At 34.8% G+C, this 21,353-nt stretch overlaps 1 protein-coding gene across 6 annotated transcripts in view; it reads right to left on the reverse strand.

The window, feature by feature from the left end:
- Lrba (LPS responsive beige-like anchor protein) overlaps positions 1-21,353 on the reverse strand; it is a 662,281-nt gene that overhangs the window by 425,749 nt on the left and 215,179 nt on the right. For all 6 annotated transcript variants that reach the window (XR_010039211.1, XR_010039212.1, XM_003476894.5 and 3 more), the window contains exon 35: positions 6,615-6,679. Coding sequence is in view for 4 of the 6 variants with exons in the window: in XM_003476894.5 (XP_003476942.2) it covers positions 6,615-6,679 (65 nt within the window). In the remaining 2 variants the exon portion in view is untranslated. The remainder of the gene's footprint in view (positions 1-6,614; positions 6,680-21,353) is intronic.

Below are 21,353 nucleotides of genomic sequence, written 5' to 3' on the forward strand. Positions count from 1 at the left end.
CCCACACGCAAACACACACGTGCGGGCACACACTCAACACATACAGCCAGAGAGTGTGAGTCAGTTCTGGTGTTCTGCTGCACAGAGGGTGACCACAGTTAACAACACCACATGGTATAACTCAAAAAGCTGGAAAAGAAGATTGCTAGTGTTCTTATCACAAAGAACTGATTCAGATACCAAATGATGGATAACCTAACTGTCCTAACTTGATCAATACACAATACATGAATACCAAAATATCACATTGCACCCACAAAAATGTAGAGTGTCAATAAAAAATAATCAAAACAAAAATCTATAAATACAACTAGCAAAATCTATCAGAGGAGAAAATGAAAATCAGAAATTTTGATGTGGTAAAACTGCTATGTGGTAAAATTTACAAAACAAAAAACCAGGACACATTTTAAAAAAACATATCTCTGCTGAACCAAAACAGTCACATACATACAAAAAAAAACTCTGTCTTTGAGTAGGACCAGATGTTAGATTTAGAAGAAAAATACTTCAAAACAACTACTATAAATCTGTCCAAAAACTGAAGACAATTATACTTTAAAAATAAAAGTTACACTGGGCATGGTGGTACACACCTGTAATCCCAGCACTCTGGAGGCTGAGGGAAGAAGACTGCCATGAGTCTGAGGGCAGACTAGAGTACCAAATGAGTTCAAGACCATCTTGAACTACATAGTGAGACCCTGTCTCAAAAAAACAAATAAAAAAAAGGAAACAAACAAACACTAAAAAACTTGATAATTTAAAGCTCTGAACAAATGAAACAGCATTCCTCATTGATTGATTATAAACCTTCAAACCATTAAAATATCAATTATGAACACACTGTAAAGTCCATGCAATCTTAACAACTTTTGGGGGGAAATTTAGAAATTGATTACAAAAGCATCCAAAGTTCATACGAAAAAGTAAGGGATCTAAAATTTTTTAAAAGTTAAAGAAACATAATAAAAACCTAAACTGCTCAATTTCAAAACATATTACTGGGCAACAGAAATAAACAACCATATTATCAAAAAGAAAGAAACAAATTAGACGAAAAAACTGAGAGTCAAGAAATAAATCCTGTGTATTTATAGTCAGTGAATTTTCAATACAGGTGATAAGACAATTTAGAAAAGTGATGTTTTCAACAATTCACTCCAAGACAGTTATTTATGTGCAAAAATTAAACCTAGATTCCTGTCATACCATATTAAAAAATTAACTCAAAATGTATCATAAGTCTAAATGTAAGAGCTAAACCCATAAAATTTCCTACAAAAAAGAAAACATCTTTTAGGCTAAAATTTCTTGAATTTATCAAATAAAGGGTGATCCATGAATGCAAAAAAGAAAAAAAAACTGGACTTTACCAAAACAACAAACCTCTGTTCTTCAAAGTGAAAAGAATAAGTCACAGACTAGGAAAAAATACTTGTAAACCATGTATCTGATGAAAGACTTGTTTCCATAAATACATAAAACACATTTACAGCTCGGGGTAATATAATCAAAGTTTTACATGGACAAAAGATAAACAGACATTTTTTCAAATAAAGTATTATCAACGGCCAATAAGCATATGAAAAAACTCAACATTATGAGTCATTATGCAAACAGAAATAAAATCCACAATGAGTTACCTACTATGATGACTCTTAACCAAAGGGAATGACCAGTACCAATTACAGGAACTGATATGCACAAACTGAAAGTAGCTGATAGGAATAGAAAATACAACACTCACCATGGAAAATAATCGACAGTTTCTTAAAATGTAAAACATTTTAACCTTACTATTCAACTTTGAAATATTATTCTTCTGTGTCTATGTAAGAGAAACACAAACATATGTTTACACAAAGACTTGTACATAAATACTCATGGCAGCACTACTTATAAAGTGCCCCCCCACACACACAGAGAGAAGTAATCTAAAGGCTCATCAACTGGTACAGAGTACGAAATGTGGAATATTCATAAAAGGCAATAGTATTCACCAATAAAGAACAACAGAATGTTGATCAATGCTGCAGTATGGATGAAATCACCAAAAATTATTATAGAAACTACTGAAGAAAGTGACATTGATACAAGGGCTTAAATCACTGACAAGTAAAAGAGAATTAGATGAAGGCATGTAGACACCAATGATGAGAGGTAACAAGTGAGATCTAAAAATATGCTATTCAGACAACCAAGCTCCTGAACTGTAGGTTCTCTATGATCTTTCCCTCCCCCTACTTTAGCCACTTACAGGTAGATCTCATCATTTCCAAAACCCATATGGCCTGAGATCTGTTCATCCCATTCTCTAACATCTTCCTAGCATGCTTATAGCTCATTTGCCATCATGTCCCAAAACTGATGGCCATTCACCACTCAGCTCACCCTACCAATAGCTGTATGTATTATTTTCACTATATAATGTCTTCTCTTCTCTTTATCTGTGTTAAAAACAACCACACAAACAGTGATTACCATCCCACTCCTGCACAAAGCTTTGACTCACTTACCCTTTCTCCCCTCATACTCACTTGCAAACTTAAGTACTTGTAAACTAACTAATCACTCTACTTCCGTACTTACTTCCCGTGTATTGCTATACATGACTCTCCATGCTGTGCTTTAGGCTACTCCATCTACTTGTATAAATTATCTTAGACTCTAACTTACAGATTCCACTCCAGATAGTTTCCTCTTTCTCTACCATTAATTTTCCAGTTCTCTAAATGTTTTTCTACAACACTATCAAACTAAGATCCTTACTCTAATTTTTTTAAAAAACTATTTCCAGGGGCTGGGGATTTAGCTCAGCGGCATAAGCGCCTGCCTTGCAAGCAGGCAGTCGTGAGTTCAATCCCTGGTACCGATAAAAAAAGAAAAAGACACACACAAAAAAATTTCCTTTGACCTTATTTCACCCTTGAAGTTATCACTGCTCTTTTTGTTCTGTTACACTCTGTAGCAAAACTTCTCTTTAAAAAATTCACTGTCTCAAAATTCCTCTTCTCCCATTCTCAGATTCTCTCTGAAATCTAATACAAAGATGTCTTTTCCATAGTATTCTCCCCCCAAAAACTTCTAAATCAGAAACAACTTTCATGTTACTAAAGCTAGTATTCAAATCTCAGTTACCATGGATGTCAGTATCAATATGCTTGATACCTAAAATGATATCTCTGGTCTGGAAGTATAACAAGTTATTGTTTATTGAACATAACCTCTTAAATGTGTGCTGGAGAATTCATAATCATTACTTCCATAAGTACACTCCTGATTCTTCCCACTATGTCCACATCTATTTCCATTCTGTTAAGATAGAAACATCATCCTTCAGCTGTGAAAAGGCAAAAATCTACAGTAATGCTCAACCCCTAGCTTTCTCTCAACCCTAAAGCCAATACATTAGCAAATCCTGTTGGGTGTATCTTCAAATTATGTCCATAAACCTATCATTTCTTACCTCTTCTGCTCCCATTACCCTAAACTGAGTCACTATCATGTTTTATTAGGATTACCCTAACAGGCCCAAATTGATCTTTTAGTTTTTATGCTTCAATTCTTGCGGGCAAAAGCCAGAATGCTCCTTTGAAGACATACTAGTGATTGTCTAATTTCTTTATTCAAATTCCTATAATGACTCTCATTTCCTACAAAATAAATTTCAAAGGCTTTACCCAAACTCTTGCTCTGTATCACCTCTCTAATTTCATTTCTCACTTCCCTCTATTTTGATCATTTTGTTCTTGCTTCACATTGGCCTGATTCCTCAGACAGACCACGGAAAGTCATCAGTACACTGGCTACTCCATAGATCTCCAAGAATTTTACCTGTGTGCCCTGGGTCTCCAAGAATTTTACCTGTGTACCCTAAAGGTTAACTCATCTGTGCTTCAAGTGCTTTCTCAAAGGTCATCCTCTTGGAGAATTTTAATCTGACCACTCTCTTTGAAATGCAAACATTCAAATCCTTTTTAATTCCTTCAAAAACCTACCAAAACAAAATTCAATATTACTTACCCTAGGTCTATATTTTCTGTTCCCACAGTACTTATCATTATTCAAATATGATATAACCTACTTCTAGGTTCCTTGCTGTCAGTGTCTGATATTTATAAGACATACTAAAAATGGATGCACTTTGATATTGTAATGTTAAGTGAAATCAGCCATACAAGTTTATGCATGATTTTTCTTATATGAGAAAGCCAAAATATAAATAACAAACAAAATAAAAGCTAATACAAGAAACAGAGAGATACATCTCTTGCAAAAAGAGAGGGTAAAGGGAGGAGAGGAGATGAATGAAGATGTGTGATGTACAAATGAGTGTGAACTGCGAACAGGGAAGTAAAATATACAGAAAACCTTCAATTTTCAAAAAGGTACATATAGAACCTGCTAAGGATTTTCATCTCTTATGTTTATTGCTGTTTCCTCAGGATCAAGAACACTTCCTACTACACAGATTATAATAAACATTGGTTGAATAAATGAGAAAGCTGAGGCCCAAGAAGTAAACAGTGCTTGCAAATATCAAATCTGAAACTTGAACTCAGGGTTATCATCTAAGCCAGTGTTCTTAAGCATAAGCCTATGCTGCCTGTTCTAATAAATACTGACAAGAAAAATTAAAAGTGCTTCTACTTGGTAAAACCTGTAATAATCAAAGTTGTCTTTTGTAAATTTTTCTTGATGAAACAAAGAATTTTATTTATATGATAGAACATGTTGATCTGTATTTTGTATTAAAAAACATAACAGTTCCTGCCACATCATTAACTGACCTTTATTTTTATTTTTTTGCTGCCTTCTTACTCAACTCCTATTTAAGTTAGTAATATAATGGCACAGAACCAAGAAAACAAGGCAAGTATCAATTGGTTGATTTGGTTTATTCTAAATAATTTTAAAAGCATCAAACTTCCAGTTTTGAGATTCAAGCAGAGTTGTTTATCATTTGATAAATAAATACTGCTACAAGTAAACTAAAGTGTTAATCATTCATTCACTGAGAAATATTTATTGATTATCTATTTGCCAGGCCCAGACTAACTCCATTTCACACATAGTTTTAGTAGTAGCCTTGCCACAGTTCTTGACTTCAATCAGGTCTCCTTTTTCAAACCATCCAAAATACTTCTACCAGTTGCCTTTCTAAAATCCAAATATACTAACCCTCTTTTGTTTAAAATCTGTAAAAACTTGCTATCCCAAGTCAAAATATAATGTAGTTAGGCTTTTTGTGATCCAGAAGCCCAATTCTATTCCAACAGCACATTATCTACACCACAACATACACAAACACACACATGCACACACATCTATACACACACAGTTTTCCTATACACATTCCTCAGCATCATGGCTACAAATATTCTGTTCCCTCTATCCAAATGCTTTTCACACAAAGAGCCTCCGATTTATCCTTAACTCCTGATTTTCTCATGTCTCATGACTGACCATACTCATCCATGAAAATACATCTCAACAACTACATGGTCTGGTTACATTTCACCGGATCTTCCATAATAATTTAAGGACTCTTTTTCCATTGTGCCATCTTAGTACTCTGTGTTTACCTACTTTGATCACAAAATTTAGCATAAAGCATTACTATTGTAGAGTTATTTATTTGTGTCTAAGACTAATGTATAAATTCTTACAATTACTTCTGAGTATAAAATTTCAGTAATATAAAGTCATTTATATTCTTTTCTTCTTTCTCTGTAACAGGAAGGGAGCTTGGATTCATGGTATATAGTTCAAACAGTTACTATCATAACAGAATGAGCTCAACAACACTGTGCAAAACACTATAAAGAAGCAAAGACTTTCCTAGGGTACTACTTCCAAGGGCAGCTCCTCACATCTTTCTAGTCTACACTAGTACAAAATCGGCTGCTACGAAGTGACCAGCTTACAATTTCTCAGTTTATTTTGACCTTTTAAAATTCACACTCTTAAAATTTTACCCTTTTATTTCTCTTTTCACTTCTCTATTTGCTTTTCTTCTTTTTCCTACAACTAAATCGTCTTTCTTTGGATTCCTTTATCTCTCTGCTCTTTAAGTGGAAACCTACTTAAAGAGGAAACCCCATATCTACTTTCTCTCCTCCCTTTCTCATCACTTTAAAACACAAACTAAAATTTGTTCCTGAACCTCCTTATGGCCAGGCTATAAGAAATAATATAGACATGTAAGTCTAATTATTGGCTCCATAAACATATTATTTTATATGAACCGTAAATAACCATGGCTTTCTTTTATATCTGCAAATAGACTCACTGGCTTATCTTTGTGAAACTCAAGTAGTTATTAAAAAATAATGACCAGAACCTTACAAATAAGTACCTAGCAATGTTTATAAATACAAAATATAAATATAAAAAATTATAAACAAATAGAAATATAAAAACTTTGTAACTATAAGTATAAATGTAAAATTTTATAAATATAAAAAATATACAAAATGGCTAAATGTTGATATAGTTTTCATAATCATCAGTTGCAGAAACAAGAAAAACAGAGCCCTAAAATATTAGTTCACACGAGAAAAGTACAATAAGATCTTAAAGTGAAATATAAATGGATATAAAATAATTACCTTCCTTCATTGACAAGTTCAATAAAAGCAAGGCCTGCATTCTTCTGAATAGAATTCTGCCACTCCTAAAAAACAGCAAAACATAGCTGAAGAAATTTCATTCAGAAAACTGCAAAAATAAAAAAAAATCACCTGTATCAATTTTACACCTGAGTTCTTAAAATTCTGTTACACCTGTTGCCTACTCTACAGCCCTATGAACACACAAAAATTGGTATCAGAAAGCACATTTAAACAGTGAACAAAAATCTGATTTAGAATAAACTAAATGAATCAAGCTACATTTATTTTTTTGTTCCATGCCATTAGGGGCCCAGGTAGAATCACTAAAATGAAGAGAAGGCACAACTAAGTATTTTACAAACTTTAAAAAGAGTCCAAAAAAATATAGTCAATTGAAAATGAGACAAACATCCAGGAATATGGTTCAGCAGTATGGCACCTGCCTGGCAAGTGCAAGGTCCTGAGTTCAATCCCAGGTACCTCCCCTCCCAAAGGAGAGAGAGAAAGAGAGAGAGGGACAGGGACAGGGACAGGGAGAGAGAGAGAGAGAGACAGACAGACAGACAGACAGACAGACAGAGAAAATAGTGAACTGGGCTACACCAGTGCTCAGCTGTAAAACAGCAATTAATTGTCCTGTAGGTTATCAGCAGGTAGCATAAATCTTTAACAATATTCATTAGCCATTAAAAAACTTATTCACTAAAGTTTATTCACAAAATAAAATCCAACAAAAAGCCTAGGAAAAAAATTAGTAGAGTATATTCAAATTAATTCTCTAATCCTTATCATAAAATATATACAAAATAAGTAGCAAAATAATAAGGCATAAGCTTATTGAACTGAAATACACACTGATTTGAGCAACGTCAATGAATGCATCCAGGGTGTATGGGAGGGTGTGCATGCACATGCATGCAGGCACACGTGCACACACACACCTGTGCACCCGTGTATGTATGTATCTACGTGAACATACACAGATGCCTTTTGAAAGAATCAGTAATATATGCATAATCATTATACTTAGTAACACTTGGGCACCCCTCAGAGTTCAACTGCATGACCTCTCCCTCAAATCATCTCCCTGTTCTTTCATAAAAACTAAAACAAAAGTCTGTGTCTATGTATTTACCATTGTTCAACATAAACTATATTAATGGTTTATGGGTCCAATAACTTTAAGAGTTTCAAAACTAATGACTGTTTCACTCTACTCCACATTCTTTTGTTTTCTCCCACCTCAGCTTTCCTCTTCTAGTTTCTCCTTTTTAATTCCTCTTTTTTTCTGTGTTAATCTTCACTTTGAAAAATACAACATGGCTCTCAGGACAAAAATAACTGCTGAAATCTGGTGGATTCTATTTTAAGAACAGTGAAAGTACGATCACATTAACAAACACATATAGTAGAATTATAAATTAAGTTCACAATCAAGCAGATATTGGATGGTAGTCACTGGTTAGATCTACCAACAGTAAAAAAAAAAAAAAAAAAGCAATGTAGGAAACAGGAAGTCATAGAATCTGTGTTTTCACTCTGATTCTGACAATAACTAGATATGATGGTGGACGAACTACTACAATCCCCCGTCACATACTCCCTTATAAGTTTTTCTTCCAGGTATAGTATTTTTTTGCACAATAATTAACATTTAGAAATTGGTGAATCATAAGTCTATAATATATTCTCTCAGAATCTTAGTTCTCACCTGAACTATACAAGAGAACCTAAAATTAAGATAAATTAAATCAAACATAAAACAGAAACTTCAATCTAATTTAAAACCCCTTTCTTTCAAATAAAATGAATGTAAAAGGCAGACAGTTAAAAAGGCAGCAATCACATTCCATAAAAGAATATGTTGCTAAGGGCAGGCGCCTCGCTTTCCTCTGCTCAGAAAGATAGCAGGGAAAGATGAAAATGAGCAGAAACCTCAGGTAAGATTTTGGTTCTGATACTGAGGGTCCAAACTCTCAAAATTCGACAATTAGAAAACAAACAACTCTATTAAACAATGGGCCAAAGATCTTTTTAGATTACTATTTTTTTTATTTTTTATTTAAAGAGAAAAAAAAAGGAAATAAAATTTTAAAAAAGCAGTAAAAGGGTACAAATAATACAGAATTTCAAAGAAAAAAATACAGTAAGATATCACTAGTTAATAGGTTACATATTGTCATCTTTGAAATAGTTGCCCAAATTATAAAATTAAAGCATGTAAAGTAAACATTCATACAATGAGATTGCAGACAATGCCGATCAATGATCCAACAAAAATTCAGTAATATGCATTTCCATCCTACACACTCAAACATACATGCAGTTATATCCCCTAGACCACCTTTCTTTCCTCTCTTTTTAATAACAATTACACTTTTTGGGTTTTTTTACTCCTACAATTCTTACTATTTTTTGGAGAGAATAAAACCTAACGTGGCTAAACAAAACAGAATCGATTAGAACAAAAGGATGGGCATAGTACATGATGCAAAAATAGAATATCAGGTGATCTAAAATGGTTACCATTGTGCCTCTTGCTATTTTTTTTTTAAATTTGCCTATATCATCAGATATAATAGAATTGATCAAAACAGTACAGAACAAGACCAATAAAACCTACACTGGAGACCTTACAGGATTTGAAAAGAAGATAATAATAAAACCATAATGGGCATCTTAGTGAATCTTATTGCCTTCAAAGTGGTTGCCTATACCCTCAAACTTGATACTATCAAACAAAATAGAATATAGTAAAACCTGTCAGAACAGAATGGGGAGAGCAATACTGGGGATCATATCAGGTTAATAAGAAAACGAAGTTACTATAATATATCGCACTATTTTTTAATTTAGTTTTCCCTTAATTGGAAAAAAAATGTAAGAAAAAAATAGATTAATTTTTAGAAAAGGGTAGGATTGAGGTAAAAGAGGACATTGTATTAGAACAACACAGGTCAGAACTGAACAATTTAAGCATCATTGTGTTTCACCCCCGGATAATCTAACATAATAGTAGTCACCATAGTGCTTCCTTCCTTTAATTATTTCAGTATAACTTCATATACTACAGCATCAAGCATATCAAGTCAGTCTGAAGCTATTCAACAGAATGAAGAAATTATAGGGTATTTAGAACCAGTTAACAGAAAATGAACAATGGTTTCTATATTATCTCTTTGCCTATAAAAAATTTTGTTTATACTATCACATATAGTAAAAATACCCCATGTTAAAACCAGTGGAAACAGGTGTACAACAGCTTGATGGGAATCCAAAACAAGATGATACTAAATCAGCACTAGCTTTTATGATGTGTTGTTGTCTTCAGAATAGCTATTTGTACTATCACTGATACTAAAATCAAACAACCCAGATTAAAACCATTGCAATTAATGAGTGATAACATTATATGGCTTCAAACCAATATGATTGGGAATCATGATTACCACATACTTTTATGTATTCTTATCATTTCTTACACTAGGGAAACTATTCAGTATTTATACATGTGAATTTGATTTATTTCACTTATGAGTATGGTCTCAAGCTGCATCCATTTATTTATAAATATCTCAATGTGATCATTCTTTATAGCTGAGTAGTACTCCATTGTATAAAAATACCACAACTTTTTTATCCATTCCTCAGTTGATGGACACTTGGGTTGTTTCCCAAGATCTGGCAATTACAAATTGTGCTGCTATAAACATGGGTGCACATATATCACTGTGGTATGATGCTTTCAGTTCTGGGAATATGCCTAGAAGTGGAATTGCTGGGTCAAATGAGGCTTCCAGTCCCAGCTTTTTGAGAAATCTCCAGACTGACCTCCACATGGTTGTAGTAGTCTACACTCCCACCAACAGTGTAGGAGAGTTCCTTTTTCCCCACAGCCTCTCCAGCACTTGTTGTTGGTGGTTTTCTTGATCTTGGCCATTCTTTCAGGAGTGAGTTGAAATCTCAGTGTAGTTTTAATTTGCATTTCTCTAAAGACCAGTGATGGTGAACATTTTTTCATGTATTTATTTGCCTTTTGAATTTCTTCATCTGAAAATTGTTTATTCATCTCAGATGCCCATTTTTGGATTGGGTCTTTAAATTTTGGGGGTCCGATTTTTTTTTTTAATTCTTTATATGTTTTAGACAGAAGTCCTTTGTCTGAGGGGCAGTTCATTAAGATTTTTTTCCCAGTTTGTGGGTTTTCTTTTCACTATTCTGGAGATTTCTTTTGATGTGCAGAAACTTTTTAATAAGAGGTGATCCCAGTTATTACTCTGGGAAGTATTTCCCGTGCGGTTTGAGTCCTGTTCATGAATTCTTTACCTACTCCTATGTCTTCAAGGTTTTTACCCAATTTGTCTTCCAATACATTTAGTGTTTCTGTTTTAATATTAAGATCTTTGATCCATTTAGATTTTATTTTAGTACATGGTGATAGGCATGGGTCTAGTTTTAGTTTTTGGCATATGGAGAGCCAGTTTTTCCAATACCATTTATTAAAGAGACTGTCGTTCTTCCAGTGAACATGTTTGTGGGCCACAGATCTTTACAGCAAAAAAAAATAGATACAGATGGTGAGTATATGAAAAGATTCTTCACAAGACACCTAAGCAGGGAAATGCAGATTAAAACAATAATGACTTATCAGTACACCAGCAATACAATGATCAAAATCCAAAGACTAACATCACCAAAGGAAATAATGTGGACCAAGAGAAAACCTCATTCATTTTGGATGGCAATGCAAACATACAGCATGTTAGCAGTGACTTAAGTGGTTCCTAACCAAACTGCCATACTCAAGAGCATCCAATCCAGTAATTGTAACCTTTGGTATTTATCCAAAGAAATTTAAAACTTAGTCACTTACAACATATTTTGATAGCTTTATTAATAAAAGCCAGAATTTGGAAGCAACCAATACATCCCCCAAAAGATACACAAACTATGGTGAAGTCCAACAATGGAAAATATTCAATACTAAAAAGAATAAGCAATCAAGCCATGAAAAGGATAATTAAGAGACTATTACTAAAGAAAACCAATCTGAAAAGCTACCTAGTGTATGATTCCAACTATAAGACATTACAGGAAAGAAAAAATTATGGAAATAGTGAAAAGGTCAGTGTTTGCACAAGGAAGGTAATGAGGAATAAAAACAGAACACAAGAATTCTAAGGACAGTGAACATGTCATGCACACTACTGCAATAGTGATACAGGTCACTACACACCTGTCCAGATCCAGAGAAGGCACGACACTGAATGTGAACCCTAGGTCGCCTATGGACTCTGATTTTTAAAAAAAAAAGTGTCAATTGCCTGGTGTGGCAATGCATTCCGGTAATCCCCACACAGGAGGATCACCACAAGTGAGAAGCCAGCTTAGAGTATAAAGTGATTTTAAGGCCAAGGAGCTACTTAGCAAAGACAATGTCTTAAAAAAAAAAATCAGTGTAGGTTCACTAATGATAACAAATGTACCCCTCCTATGGGGGATGCTGACACAGGACATGGCTATGAACATGTAAGGGGTGAGTGATATGTGGGAAATTTATGTACTGTCTGCTTTTATGACCCTAAAATTGCTCTAAAAAATAAAAGTTTATTGTTAAAATCAACTTTAATGTGTTTTCCAGTAAATTTTTCTCAAATCCACTTTTTCACGATGTAAAACTCTTAAGTTATTTAAAAAATTATAGAATTGAGAGAAAACTATGAATGAACAAAACAGACATCAGCTGAGATATGTTTTGAATAAAAAGATAAAACTTTATGGTATTTTATTTCCAATATGTAAATGACGTTTTACTTATATACAAAATAATGAAGTGTGTCACTTCAATTCCACAAAGATTTTAAATACTAGTACTTAGGTTAGACTGAAAACAAGTTAAGGCTGGTATTATGTAGATATAAAAAAACATTTTATTGCTTTAACTCAACTTGGCAAGACCACACAAAATACTGCTTTCTCTTCCGCATTAAAATCAAATTAGACAAGAAGGTAAATAAACAATAAGAGAAGTTCAGTTTTTTACGGAAACTCAGAAATTCAAATTTATTACTTCATCCCTTGTATTTTTCCAAGGACCAGATCATTTATGAATCCTTCTTTGGTAGTTTTCAGCAATTATATATTACTTAGATGAAAAGAAAAAACTAGCTTATTGTTTTTCACTAAGAAAATAAGTGAATATAATAAAGAAGTGAAAATACAAACCTTATGTCTTTAACCATTACTGCAAAAATACCGAAATTTTTTAAAGGTATCATTGGGTTTTCATTTCTTTATAAAAAATTCTTAATTCTAACTACTAATATTTAATACAGTATCAAATATCAGGTATAGGGGGGGCTGGGGATTTAGCTCAGGGGCATAAGCCCCTGCCTTGCAAGCAGGCAGTCGTGAGTTCGATCCCCGGTACTGTTAAAAACGAAAAAGACCAAAAAAAAAAAAAAAGAAAAAAAAAATCAGGTATATAATTAAGCTGATAAGAATACCACACAAAAAAGAATTTGAAGCTCATGAAATAAACTTTTCCAATTTTTTATATAACCCAAACACCAAGTTTTTTCCACAATAAAACATTCAACATAGTAATTTGTGGAAGCTTCCAAAACTAAAAAGAACATTCATTAATCAAGCTACCTATCTTAAAGCATTTTTCTCCACTTCAGAAACAATTATCAAAGAGGCGTTAGTCTAAACAATTTCATAAACCACAGCTCAATATAACCTTTGCCAAGTTCTAATAGCTGAAAGAAAAGCTTAATGGTCATCATCTTTCATGATCATTTCAATATTTCATCACAGTATTTACAATTATATAATGATGCAAGATGCTAGTACATTTAAGGTGTTGGTTATTTTCTCCCCAGAGGTACTGATGAAAAACATGTTAAAAGCCTCAAATCCAACCACTAATGCAGTTAAGTAATTTCAAAACACATTTCAGCACTTCAGAGAGGAAGGACTCAAAAAACAACAGAGTCAATAATTTCATACCTGTTCCTAAGCTGTATTCAATTGATTATCACCTTCCTAGGGCCATAATTATTGACCAATCAATTTTTATGAAAATATAGATATTATGTATTACTAAAATATACTAAAGAGATTTCCATCAAACTTTAAATAATGTGCTTCTGTTGGTTAAAGAAAAAGTCTTTTTTGTTAAGTAGAGAAAAATCTCATTAACAATATCAAGTCTATTTGCTGTAGTCAGGGTTTGCAAGGAAAACAATTTAATAAAGGACACATAATTTATAAAATTATTTTATAATAGTCACCCAAAGAGTCAAAGACAAAAAGTGTAGAATATCTGTCCACCCACTAAAGATCCCAAAGAATCCAGCTGAGGGCCTGGATCCCTTGGCAACATGCTGCAAGAGTCCATCTGGAGGCCTAGAGCCCACGACAGTATCTCAAGCAAGTCGATTTTCATGGATCTACACTGGGAAGGCCCAAAGGTAAGCAATGGAAGCCAGACAGTGTGCAACAGCAGGGTGAAGGACTTGTATCAGCAGGCTGGGCAATATGCACTTGAGCCAGGAAGTGATGTTCAAAATAAGGACCAGGGCTCCCTTGAAAAGTACCACAGCCATCCTCAGCGACAACGAGGTCCTGATATCGCCCAACGAAGAGTTCATGTCAGGAAGCCAGCCTGACAAGCTTCTCCTGGATCTTAAACAGCACATGTCTTCCCCTCTGGAGCCAGGAAGCAATGCTCAAAGTAAGGACCAGAGCTCCCCTAAAGTGAACCACAGTCATTCTCAGTGCCAACAAGGTCCTGAGCTTTTTCTCTGAGCAGAACACCCAGGTTCGTATCAGCAAAGAAGCTCCACAAGCTTCTCCTGGTGAACCAATGGCAACAAGAGAACTAACAATATACTACTTCCTCTCGAGTTCTCCTTTTGTGTTGTTGGCAACAATCCCCCTGTGAGCCATCCACACTCAGCATCACACTGATTGAGTTCAGCTAGTGCTAGAAGTTGCCCACCAGATGTCAATCCACTATACTGTTCTTCCATAACTTTCATAAACGTAAATAAAAGATACCAAATAATGTACTGTGTAATCATTCAATTAAGTCACTTCAATATAACTTCCTTTGAGAGGAACTCTAGTTTTCATAAATTCCACAACCTACTAAAACATATTTTTGCATAATGAAGGCAATACATGAACTTAAATTTTAAAAATAATTTCAAATTATCAGCATGCACTAAGCAGAAATAATCAAGATACAGATTAATATGTACAACATACAATCCATTCTATCGTTTTATTTTGTCAAGAAATCAGTGTTAAATAACAATGAATGCAGAATCTTATTTTACTAATGGCCTAGATACTCTCTAAAATATCTCTCATATATTTGACTTGCATTTTCCTGATGAGTAATGACAATGCATTTTTTCACATTTTTGTTGGATATTTGTATATCTTCTCTTGAGAAATATCTACTCTGAATCATTTATGCATTTTTAATCAATTATTTGGGATTTTTTTTACTACAAACATTTTATAGTGCATTACATATTCTGCATACTAATCCATGGTCAGATAAACACTTGGAGACTATTTGTTGATTCTGTAAGTTTGCCTTCACTCTGTTTCCTTTACTGTGCAAAAGGTTCAGTATTATTTATAATGATCCATTTTTTCTTTTTATTACCAAGTATTCTATAGTCGTATCCAAAAGATCACTGCCTATATAAACATCTCCAAGTACTTCCTTATGCTTTCTTCTAGTAGTTTCAAGGTTTTAAGTATTTCATTTAAGTATCTGACCCATTATGAGTTGACTTTTCTATGGTAGTTGGGTCTGGCTTTATTTTCTACACAAAAATATCTAGTTCCCAAATACCATTTATTGGGGGAAAAAATGGCATTTCTCCCATGTAATGTGTGTGCCTTTGTTCATAATTAGTTGACTATAGATGAGTGGATTTATTTTGAGGTTCTTTACTTTGCTCCACTGGTCTGTTATGTCGGCTTTTACAGTAAGTTATTTTGATTACAAAAGATTAATAGTACTGGGCATGGTGGTGCACTACTGCAATGCCAGCATTTGGGAGACTGAGACAGGAAAACTGCCCTGAGTTCAAAGACAACCTGACCTACATAGTGAGTTCTGAGCCAGCCCTGAACTGCACACCAAGAACCTGTATCAAAAAACATTCATAGTATATTTTGAGGTCAGGTATTGTTTGTCTTCCACATTTTTTATTTTTACTCAATATAGATTTTGCTACTTGGGTTCTATTGAGGTTCCACGGCAACTAAATATAGTATTTTGTTCTCAATTTCAGTAACAAGTATCAACAATCTTTAAAAAATCTTGAGCGACCCTTTTAACAAATTATTTCAGTAAATTTGAATATGTATGGCTGTATTTTTGTGTCCATTTTTTCAGCAGTGCTTTTTATAATTCTCACTGTGGAATTCATTTCATTGGTTCTCCTATGGCAGAAAGGGTTCTTTTGTTATGGTTTGGATTGGAGTTTTGTTGGGAGGAGCTATTGTGAATTGCACTGCTTTTCTGATTTTTGTTTCATTTGTTTTCTGCCTTCTCTTGTGATGGTCAAATGATTTTTGTCCTTTACTTTGTTGCTGTGATTCACTGTTTATTGATTTGTGTATGCTGAACTACTGACACAATTACAAATCACACTTTCATCGTGGCATGTAATCTTTTTGACACATTAATGAATTTGATACTACTGAGTGTTAAGAATGACTGAGAATTCCTTTATGTCTGTTCATCAGGATTGTAGTCTTTAGTTTGCCTTTTCTGTTGTGTTCTCTCTGGTTTTGGTATCAAGGTAATGGTAGCCTTGCAGAATGAATGCTGAAGAGTTAGCTCCCCACTCTATCCCCACGTCTTTACAGAAGTTTATTTGAAATAGTTTCACAGAAACTGGTATTAATTCTTTAATACTGTGGTACACTGGCAAATCATTATACTTAGGAAGAGTTAACTAAATATTTCAAATGAGCTGAGCTAATACAGACGCTTTTAAATACTCCTAACAGAAGAAATAATATGTCTCAGGTGGTAGATATGCCAATCACTTTGAACTGATTGTTATGCATTGTATATATGTATTGAAATGCCACACTGTACCCAAAAGTATGCATAATTACTGTGTCAATTAAAAATACATAATAGAAGCTCAGAACATGGCTGACAGATAGCAGCAGCTACGGAGGCTCTCAGAGAGGCGCAGCTTAGAATCCAGGAATGGTGCGGAGTGAGGAATCCTAAGCAAGAGGAGATACACCCTGCTGACCCAAGAACGAGCTGGGCTGAGAGAAACCAACTGGGAATGCAATTCTGGTGCTATAACAGGAACAGATAAAGCCTCAGCGTGGAAGCTGGAGCCCGCACCATTGGAAGCCGCGATTTGGGTTTCCCGCTGCCGCTGCTGCGTCTGAATCCACTCAGCAGGAAAGAGACACACGAAAGCTCTGAGAATGGGAATCGGTGAGCGAAGTTGAGAGCGGGACGGGCAGGGGGCTGTGCATCGACCTGCGGTGAGTGAGAGAAACGGGGACTCTCCCACAGTCTAGGACGCTCCAATAGAGGACATTCTGGGACCAGGCAGACTTGCCGGAACAGGGCGCTGTAGTGACTTCAGTCACATATTCCCCCCCTCAAGCAGGATTAGTGAGCAGTGCCTAGCCTATGTGACGTTGCTGGCTGACACCCAGTAGGCTAGCACAACCCAGGTCCCAGTAGCTAGAGGTGCACCCTAGTGGTGAAGCCTTCTGTAGGTTGACCTGGAGGGGCGGGCACCACATAGGCTGCCCGGTCGGTATCTCCCTGGTGCGCTGCGGTGGACAGGAACACCTAGCTGGCGCAATTCAAACAGACTGTGGCCGACAGGGAAGGAAACTGGGCTTCCTATATATGCTTGTATATAAGGAACAAAGAATATGGGAAGAGAGAGCATCAAGAAAGGCTTCTCGGCCCCCAATCCTGAAAAACATGCAATAGCAGACACGGCACCAATAGACATAAAGCGCTATCTCCAGAGCCTCGTAGACGAGTTCAGGAATGAAGTTTTTAATGACCTGAAGCAAGACATAAGCAGAATAGTTAGAGAAATGCTAAGCACCACCCAAGAAAAAACAGATAGTGGAATGGAAGAAGAGAAAAAAGGGGAGAATTGTTTGATGGAGAAAATAGAGAAAACATAGAATACGTGAAGCAGGTTCAAAGAGATTACCAGGAAACTAAAAACTCTATTGAAAACTGGCACAACAGCTTGAAAGAAACTAAGGATAGATTATCTGAACTGGAGGGCAGATTTGTAATATGAGAGCATGAAATTAAAAACTTCTTTAAAATAACAAAAAAACAAACAGCAATAATACAAAGGCTAGAAGATGATAAGAGGATCTATAACTTAAGAATTAAGAACATAAAACAAGAGGTAGGGACACAAACAAATGAACTACAAAACTACTCACAGAAATAATCCAGGGGAATTTTCCTAATTTAGCAAAAGATAAAGATACTCAGATGTATGAAGCATACAGAACCCCAGCCACCTACAACCCAAACAGAGCTACACCCAGGCACATAATAATCAAAATACCAGAAATCCAATATAAGAACAGAATATTAAAAGCCGTCAGAGACAAGAAATAGATCACTTACAAGGGAACACCCATCAGAATTACAGCAGACTTCTTGCACAAACCATCAAATCACAAAGAGCATGGGGGGGAAATAATTGAAGCTTTGAAAGATAATAACCTCCAGCCAAGATTGATATATCCTGCACAACTGTCCCTTGAAATTGATGGAAAAACAAGGTGCTTCCAGGATAAAGAGGAACTAGGGGAATATGCAACCACCAATTCAACTCTACAGAGAATACTGCAGGATATTCTAAAAAAGAAAAATACCAAGAATCCAGAAATAGTGGCAGAGAGGCCACAATGAATGGAGCAGAAAACAAAATGAAGAAGACAAACTAACAACTAATGACAGAAAAAGAGCTCAACAGAAATGAGGCATAGAAGATTGGATGATAGGAACAGCTATTTTGGAGAAAACGACATCATAATAGGTAATACTGATTTAACATCATCTTGTTTTGAAGTCCCATCATGCTTTTGTTCTTCTGTCTCCATAGGTCTTAACATGTTGTATCTTATTGGATTTTATTATATGTGATAGTATAAACAAAAACTTTTATAGACAAGGAGATTACACAGAAACCATTGTTCATTTTCTGTTAGTTGATTCTAAATACCCTGTAATACTGTCATTCTCTTGAATGGTTTTACATTGTTTTGATATATTTGATGCTACAGTATATGAAGTTATACTCAAAGATTTCAAGGAAAGAGACAATATGGTAACTACTTTTATGTTGGGATTACCTTGTGGTGAAACACTATTTTGCTTAAATGGTTATGTTTTGATCTGCACTGTTTGTTGTTATGCCCTCTTTTATCTCAATCTCCATTTTATTATTTACTTTTTAATTTTTATCCTTTTAGTTAAGGGAAAATAAATAAAAAATAGCAGGATATATTATAGTAACCCACTTTGACTTTCTATTAACTTGATTTGAAGCCCTGTATTGCTCTCACCATCTTGTTTTGACTGATGTTCCTCTATTCTGTTTTGCTTGATAGTACCAGGTTCGAAAGTTTAGGCAACAGCTGTGAAGATAGTGGGATTCATTATGATGCCCATTCTGGTTGACTATTATCTACTTTTGAAGACCTGTAATGTCTCCAATGTTTTAGTTTTGTTGGTTTCGTTCTTTACTGTTTTGTTCAATTTTATTATAACTGATGATATAGGCAATTCTTTTTGAGATAGTGGGAGGCATTATGGTAACCATTGTTGATCACCTTGTATTATGTTTTTACATTATCTATTATGTCCACCCTTTTGATTTGACTGACTCTGTTCTGTCACATTTGGTTTTTGTCTCTTCCAAAAAAGTAGTAAGAACTGTGGGAGTAATAAAACTCAAAATGTGTAATAGTCATTGTACAAAAGAGAGGAAAAGAAAGTGCTCTAAATGATGTAACTGCATGTATATTTAAGTGTATAAGGTAGACAATGATATTACTGAGTTTTTTTGGATCATTGAACAGAACTGTTTGCAGTCTCACTGTTTGAATGTCCACTTTATATGCTTTAATTTTGTAACGAACAAATATTTCTAAGATGACAATATGTAATCCATTAACTAGTGATTTCCTACTGTTTATTTTTTTCTGAAATTCTGTATAACTTGTACCCTTTTTCTGCTTTTTTTTTTCTTTTTCTCCTTAAATAAAATTTAAAAAAATACATAATAAGGTTTGGTAAAATTGAGGAGTGATGGCATCCAGTATTAAGAGATCTCTTGCTGGGAAAGTTTTGTTACTGATTAAATTTCATTACTTGTTAATGGTCTATTTGAGTTTTCTATGTCATCACAGTTCAACTTTCATACGTTCTGAAATGTACTCACTTCTTCTAGTTTTCAATTTGTTGGTTAATAGCTGTTGATAATAGTTCCTAATGATCTTTCCTATCTGTGGTACCACTTGTAATGTTTCCTGCTTTTTCACTGATTTTATTTATTCAGCTCTTCATTTCTTTTATAGGTTAGGCTAGCTAAAAGCTTGCTGATTTTATATTTCTGAAAAATCAATTCTTGCTTCTGTTGATTTTTTAGTATCTTTTTTTCTTTGTCTATTTCTACTGTGTTCTTTGCTATTTCTTCACTCCTGGTATTTTTGGTTTGCTTTGTCCTTGCTTTCCTAGCTACTTGATAGCTGGGGCTGTACCTCAGGTAGAGCCCTCACCTGCCATATGAGAGACTCTAGGTTTAATCCCACTACCACAAGAAATAAAACTTCTGAGTTGCATTAGCAGGTAGTTCTTTTTCTTTTCAGGTAGGAACCTATTGTTACACATGTCCTTCAAAGTACTGCTGCTTTTCCTGTGTCACATGGGTTTGATATATTGTCCTTTCACTGTTATTTAAGGAAGTTTTTAATGTTCCTTTATGTTTCTTGGTTGACCCATTGGTTACTTACCAGCACTTTTAATTTCTAAGTAGTTGTACCCTTTTCACAGTTCTGCTTGGTATTGGTTTCTAATTTTATCCCACTGTGTCAGAGAACATATGAAATTTTAAATATATGACTTAAAATCTGCTGAGTCTTCTATTCTGGCCTAATGTATGGCCTATTCTAGAGAACATCCTTGGGTGAATGAAAAATATGTTTATTCTATCTTCTGATAAAGTGAGGTCCTCATGATCCAATTACCTGCCAAAAGCCTCACCTCTGAACACTTGCTGCTCTGAGAATCCAATCTTTAGTAATGAGCCCTTAGGGACCATTTCATGACCATATCGTAATAAGGCCTTTTTCCTCACCTTATGAAATACTTCTACATGAATATTTGTTTGCTTCACTTTGGCGTAAGACTTACATGCGTGTGGTTTAGTTTGCTCTCATTTAAACCCAGGGTCCTGCTATGCTGTCCAGTCTGGCCTTGAATGCCTGGGCTCCAGAAATCCTCTTCTTTAGCTACCTAAGTAGCTGGGATTGAGACAGATTAGGTGACAAAACCAGCTGAGGAAGTAGATGTGACCTGCTAATTATCAGATCCAGGAACACATGGATCTGATAGATGTAAAATAGTTCCCAAAGCCCTGCGTGTGGATTTCTCCAGAGATTCTCAATAGGATGGATGAGACC

This window comes from Cavia porcellus, unplaced genomic scaffold (genome assembly GCF_034190915.1).
Source record: "Cavia porcellus strain 051 isolate PalLab524CR breed Dunkin Hartley unplaced genomic scaffold, mCavPor4.1 scaffold_14, whole genome shotgun sequence".
Taxonomy (NCBI): Eukaryota; Metazoa; Chordata; class Mammalia; order Rodentia; family Caviidae; genus Cavia; species Cavia porcellus.